Source organism: Thamnophis elegans, chromosome 13 (genome assembly GCF_009769535.1).
Source record: "Thamnophis elegans isolate rThaEle1 chromosome 13, rThaEle1.pri, whole genome shotgun sequence".
NCBI lineage: Eukaryota > Metazoa > Chordata > Lepidosauria > Squamata > Colubridae > Thamnophis > Thamnophis elegans.
In genome coordinates, this window is record NC_045553.1 from 47393197 (window position 1) to 47399934 (window position 6738).

At 46.4% G+C, this 6738-nt stretch overlaps 1 protein-coding gene across 1 annotated transcript; it reads left to right on the forward strand.

Moving 5' to 3' along the window:
- Positions 1-270: 270 nt before the first annotated feature.
- On the forward strand, positions 271-6738 carry CCDC153 (coiled-coil domain containing 153). Its single transcript, XM_032230131.1, has 6 exons — positions 271-331; positions 1874-1930; positions 3504-3623; positions 4373-4465; positions 5240-5370; positions 6548-6738. Exons 1-6 carry the CDS (start codon positions 271-273, stop codon positions 6674-6676), a joined length of 591 nt encoding a protein of 196 aa, XP_032086022.1. The 3' UTR covers positions 6677-6738.

Below are 6738 nucleotides of genomic sequence, written 5' to 3' on the forward strand. Positions count from 1 at the left end.
CGGATCCCAAGGAAGGATGTGCAAAAATCCAGGGGCTTTTTCTGGCCTTTTTTTTGCACATTGGACGGTTCTGGTGTCGCCACAGCAAACGTTTGCAATTATATGGTGGCGGGGGGAAAAAACCTGTCGCCACCGACTGCATCGGGTTTTTTTCTACCAGGTGTGAGACGCACATCTGTGGACTGTTGCACCGGCTGAAGACTTGAGGCGTGCGGAGCGTGGATTTCTGCAGAAAATTGGGAGGGCTGCACAGGCTGAGCCTTCCCAAGGATGCCTCTTCCGAAGAAAAGAAAAGTGAAAAAAACGAGGAAGCAAAAACCATCCACTCTAGGTAAAATTCGGTGCAGCCGTGCAAAGAGTCTCAGGTGTGCAGGTTTTCCCCTTCGCGCTCCTTCCGTGGAAAGAATTATAACAAGAATACAAGGCAAACGTTTGCACAGAGTAGGAGGAAATTAAATCAGAACTGATTTACAGTATTTTTCAGGCTATAATGTTGCAGTAGGCTTCACACTTAAATGTCCAAATCTCACTTTACGGCTGCTTTAATAAGATGCACCGGTGTATATGATGCGCCAAGATTTTGAAAAGGTAAATTTTTTTTTTTTACAAAAAACGTTTTTCCCCTCCCCGGTGCCCAGGAGCGCTCTGCAGGCCTCCGAAACACTATGCACGCCCTATTTTTTTGAGAAAAGGGGCCACACAGAGAGTTTGAGAGACGTACAAAGTGCTCCTGGGGGCCTGGAAGGGCAAAAATGCGACACGGGGGGCGGGCATTTGGGAGGTGAAAAATGGGCCCATTTTGCGCAAAAAACGGTGTGTGCAGAGGTTGTGGGAGGCCTGTAGAGGGCTCCTAGGGGCTGGGGAGGGCAAAAAAACAGCCTGTTTTTCGTGAAAACAGACCCGGTTTTTTTTTTTTTGCAAAAAAACGGGGTGTACAGGGAGTTTGGAAGGCTTGAAGAATGTTCCTGGGGGCTTGGGAGGGCAAAAACAGCCCCGTTTTTGTGAAACAGAAAACATTGCCCCCCCAACAAATCTGCATTCTCATTTTACCCACCTCGGAAGGATGGAAGGATGGGTCAACCTTGAGCCTGGTGAGATTCGAACTGCCGAATTTCAGGCAGCCTGAGTCTCACCAGGCTGAAGGTTGACTCAGAAGAAGTAGCCTGCAGTACTGCACTCTAACCACTGCACCACCACAGCTTTAGCTTCTTTGGGGTTTTTTTTGCCTTCTCTGGAGGCATGGAAATAGAGGTAGGGGGGTATATCTAATGATTCTTCCTAACACTGGTATTTCCGGGTCTTGTTGTTATGATGCTATGATTCTACGATGTGCCTTCCTAGGCCTTTGTAAGGCTTCTAAAGTTGACTTCAACTAAACACCAAGTATAAGGACCTCAATATTTTCCATTTCGGGCAAGAAGATAAGGATATGTTAAGCATATTGACATGTAGCGGAAATACACCAATGAGAGGAGGAGTGGGAAACAGAAGGGAGAAGAAAGGTGGGAAGAGAAGGATAGGAGAGAGGGTAAGGGGGGAAGATGAGAAGGATAAGGAGGAGTGGATTGTAGAGAGAGGAGCAGTAGAAAGGAAGGGGAAGTAGAGTAGGAAAGGATGATGGAGGGAAGATAGAAAGTTGGAGGGTGGTAGAAGAAAGAGGTGTATGGAGAGCAGAAGAGCTATAATGGGTTTTTATTTTTGGGGGCATTGTTGAGAAGAGGAACTGATGTAATTATTATTTAATACTATATGATACGGGCTATGTGTAGTATACATGTAAGTGTATGTTATGAAAATAAAAATGGAAATAAAAAATATTTTTAAAAAAATATTTTCCATTTCCTTCGGCATTTGTTCTCATTCTTCCCTCCAGGTGAGGAAACGCACAACAAGGCATCGCCAGAGGCTGACGTATTGAAGCAGCACTTGGGTGAGGAGATCTTGAGACTTTGTGCATGGATGTCAGTGGTGGGTTTCAAACAATTTTGGCACCTCTTCTGTAGGTGTGGCCTGCTTTCCGGGTCCACTGGTGGAACCTCTTCTAACCGGTTCAGTAGATTTGACGAACCGGTTCTACCGAATAGGTGCGAACTGGTAGGAACCCACCTCTGATGGATGTGGGAAACAGAGAGAGCCATCGAAGTAGCTTCAGGAGTGGAGTAGAAGATATATGGAACTTCTTCACTAGCCCAAGGTTGTTAAATTATTTGAATCCCACCGCTGCTTTTTCTGCATCGTGCTGATAGAGGCTTGGTCGTTTTTACTAAGAAACCGGAGACAGTGGGAAGATTTTAAGAAAAAGCTCAACTCTATATCCTGGCGACAATAGCCGTTATCTGGTCAAGTATCGCCTACAAACAAGATTGAAATAAAGGAGGAGCTTTGTAGATTGCAGATGAAGAGCTTGTTACTACACTTCAAACAGAATGATTAAAAAGAGGGACATCTCCATAATTGGGTAGAAGTCCTTGAGAACGGACGTTCTGAAGATGTTTCAATAGGCTGAGCACTGGCCTGGCTAGAACTAAAGACCACATCTTTAGTGGTGGGATTCAAAAAATATTTACTACCGATTCTGTGGGCGTGGCTTGGTGGGCGTGGCTTGGTGGGCATGGCAGGGGACTAATACTGCAAAAGCCCCATTCCCTCCCAATCAGCTGGGACTCGGAAGGCAGAGGATAGATGAGGGCAGGGCCAGCCAGAGGTGGTATTTACCGGTTCTCCGAACTACTCAAAGTTTCCACTACCAGTTCTCCAGAGCCAAGTCAGTAAGAACCGAGGTGGCGCAGTGGTTAAATGCAGCACTGCAGGCTACTTCAGCTGACTGCAGTTCTGCAGTTCGGCTGTTCAAATCTCACCGGCTCAGGGTTGACTCAGCCTTCCATTCTTCCGAGGTGGGTTAAATGAGGACCCGGATTGTTGGGGGCAATATGCAGACTCTGTAAACCGCTTAGAGAGGGCTGAAAGCCCTATGAAGCGGTATATAAATCTAACTGCTATTGCTATTGGTCAGAACCTACTGAATACGACCTCTGGACCACATGTAAAAGTGGGGATTTCTCCCCGAGGATAAAGATATTTACAATCAACCAATGGAACAGAAGTTGCATTCAGAAGTTGTGGGAGCTTCATCCCTGGAGGCTTTCAAGAAGAGACTGGACTGCCGTTTGTCAGAAATGGTGTACAGCCTCCTGCTTGGGCAGGACTAGATGACCTACAAGGTCCCTTCCAATTTAGTAGACATTCTACTCTACTGCGAAAATTCAAACAACTATCCATTTTTTTTACACCAACATGCATACAGAATGACTCGCTGGCCAGAAATATCTCTGCCATTAATATGGTTCGGTACTGGGCTAGAACTGTACAAATCTATATTTTATTAAAGCGGTTAATTTTTCCCCGATATTTAAATGTCTAATTTCTCCCTTTCTAATTCCTGTGTTTTTCACACGAGACAAGACCGAATAGTGAAATGGCTCCTGTCTCCTTTTGCCTTGCAGTTCTGCAGAGGGACCTGGCCAAGCAGGCAATGATTGACAGGGAAGGATTCAGGCAGAGGCTGACAGAACTGGAGAGAGACCTGGAGGGAGCCAAGAAAGACAAAAGGGATATTTATGAAGGTTATTTGGGGGAGGTGGGCAAGAGGGGCTGCTCCCTTGGAGAAACCAATTCTTTCCTTCCCCAGAAATGGGACTGGCAGTTGGGTGGGAAATGCCTTGGTAGTTTAGCTCTTTCAATCCTCTGGGGGATCCACTTGAACAGAATGTTTAGGGAAGCTCTCCTAAGAATGCACTGTCTGCTAAGAACAAGATCAAGGAATATGTAAAGATTTAGCGGAGTCTCGGAGTGACCTTTCTAAGAGGTTCTTCAGCGTCAGTAATACTCTTTAAGGTTGCGCAGACTTGGGATTTCTTCATTATTAGGAGGAGGCCATAACCCATTCTCCACAGCCTTGCCATCTATCTGCATCTTTTCCATTTGTGCCCTCTTTAACTTTTAGTTTAGGGCGGTGTTTCTCAACCGCGGCTCTGGAGCCGCATGTGGCTCTTTCATCCCTCTGCTGCGGCTCCCTATTTCGCTCAAAATATGTGTCATAACCGCCAGTGTGCGACATCCTCCGGCATGCAATTTATTACCCCGGTAGGCCGGCCATGGATAAGTCTAAGAAAAGAAAAGTTTTAGAAGAAAACAGGAACGTTTAATTTAACGTCAGGCACGGGAAGGGTTTTGTGGCTCCGGGTGTTTTCTGTGGGAAATGGGCCCAAATGGCTCTTTGAATGCTTAAGGTTGCCGACCCCTGATCTAGGGATTTAGGGGTAACTAAGGGTCTCCTCTTCCTTCTGACACCATTCCCATTTCTTCATTTCAGAGATGATCCGTCAGTATCAACAGTTTCAGCGCCAGGCGGACGGCCAGATTCAGCGTTTGGAGGCTGAAAAGCAGAACTTGCAAGAACAGCTGGGTATTTACACAAAGGTTTGGCCTGGCAGAAGCCGAGATGGGCTGCGGCCTTTCAGAGCTGCTGTTTTAAGGACTTAAAAAAATTAAATTTTAAAAAAAATTCTAAAAAGAAATAGCTGCACCCACTTCCTTGCATCTTTTAAACCAAGGGTCTCCAACCTTGGCAACTTTAAGCCTGGTGGACTTCAACTCCCAGAATTCCCCAGCCAGCTATTCTGAAGCTATTTATTGCAAAATGATGATGATGATGATGATGATGATGATGATGATGATGATGGAGGTGAAGTCCACAGGACTTAAAGTCGCCAAGGTTGAGGAACGCTGGTCTAGATGGATGGAGTTGACTAGAGCAAAATATCTCAAACTTAAGCAACTTTAATGTCTCTGGACTTCAACTCCCAGAATCCCCCAACCAGTCATATCCTGAGAACCTGGCCCCACATTGGATCCCAGTGTGGACACCTTCCATATGGATGGTGTTGACTAGAGCAAAGTATCTCAAACTTAAGCAACTTATAACATTTCTGGACTTCAACTCCCAGAATCCCCCAGCCAGTCATATCCTGAGAACCTGGCCCCACATTGGATGACAGTGTGGATATCATGCATGGAGTTGACTAGAACTATGTCTCTCAACCTTCAGCAACTTCTAACAAGTTTGGACTTCAACTCCCAGAATCCCGCAACCAGCTCTCACTCAGCTCTCTTCCGCTTTCTCTCACCTCAATCTCTGTCCTTCTCCCCCACCCAAACCCACCTCATTTGTCCTCAGCAGCTGCCTGCCAAAAAACCCTGCAGCGGAGCGAAGAGGAGCGAGCAAAGATCTCGGAGGAGAAGGACCAAGCTGTGGCTCAGATGCAGCAGAAGGCAGAGGAGATGGAGAAGGAATGTGAAAGACTCCTTCACGTGAGTCAGGGATGGGAAGAGACATCCATTCTGGCCCCAGCCAAGAACTTCAGGGGAGGAGACCAGATGTTCAGCATTGCTCATTACCAAAGTTTCAGGAAAGGGAGGGAGGGAGGGAGGGAGGGGAAGGGAGAGAGCAAGAGAGAGCAAGAGAGAGATGAATCTTCTCACGATTGCGCATGTTAAACTATGCTCGATACTCTACATGCTTCTGTGGGTTATAGGTTGAGCATGACGATAGTCAAAATGATTGGGCAACGTTCTTCATCTCATCGCCCTGTTCAAGCAGAGAAACTAGTTTGTTGGTTTTTTTTCAATGCACTCAGATCTTCCCTTCCATCACTTGGCCTGTCTGCTTGGACCACAACAGATAGCTGTGTGTAGCGGTAGCCCAAAAAGCCAACGCAATCCTAAATTGCATTGACATAGGGATACAATCAAGATCAAGAGAGGTACTAAGACCACTCTATAAAGCCTTAGTAAGGCCACACCTAGAATCCTGCATCCAGTTTTGGTCAACACACTGTAAAAAAGGATGTTGAGACTCTAGAAAGAGTGCAGAGAAGAGCAACCAGGATGATTTTAGGGGACTGGAGACCAAAGCATATGAAGAATGGTTGCAGAAACTGGGCCTGGCTAGTCTAGAGAAGAGAAGGACCAAGTGAGACAGGATAGCAGTCTTCCAATATTTGAGGGGCTGCCACGGAGAGGAGGGGGATCAAGCTATTTTCCAAAGCTGAAGGCCAGACAAGGAATAATGAATGGAAACTGACCAAGGACAGATTCAACCTGGAAATAAGGAGGAATTTTCTGACAGTGAGAACAATCAACCAAGTTGCCTTTGGAAGTTGTGGGAGCTTCATCACTTGAGACTTTCAAGAAGGGACTGGATTGACATTGGTCAGAAATGGTGTAGGGTCTCCTGCTTGAGCACGGGGTTGAACTAGATGACCTTCAAGGTCCCTTCCAACTCTGTTAATCTGCTCAAAAGTAGTGATTAATGCCTATAGGAAGCCTTCCAGCACCGAGGTCATTTCAATGCTCCCCTTCTGGCTCTCCAAACCTCCCAAGACACTTTCAGAGGGGGAAGTTCTCAGGTAACATGATTGCAAATAAACCAGCATGGATCTTTGTCTCTTCCCTCTGCCCTTTGAACGTTCTCACTTCCTTTTAACAGGACAGCTTGGATCAGGTGCTTTCGAAACTACAAGCCACAAAACTGGGCTGGGAGACGGAGGCCACCCTCATCCACACTGAATGTAAGAATACGCTAAAGGAGTTTGGACTTAACCCACTGGAGATCTGAAGCAGCGGTCAAGCAGAGCTAAGGTCAGTCTCTGGAGGTTTCACATTGGCACCAGTGGTGGG

Coding starts and splice junctions, on each gene's coding strand:
- CCDC153 (XM_032230131.1), top strand. CDS start 271: ATGCCTCTTCCGAAGAAAAGAAAAGTGAAAAAAACGAGGAAGCAAAAA. Junction 332..1,873: donor GCAAAAACCATCCACTCTAG/GTAAAATTCGGT, acceptor TCTTCCCTCCAG/GTGAGGAAACGCACAACAAG. Junction 3,624..4,372: donor CAAAAGGGATATTTATGAAG/GTTATTTGGGGG, acceptor TCTTCATTTCAG/AGATGATCCGTCAGTATCAA.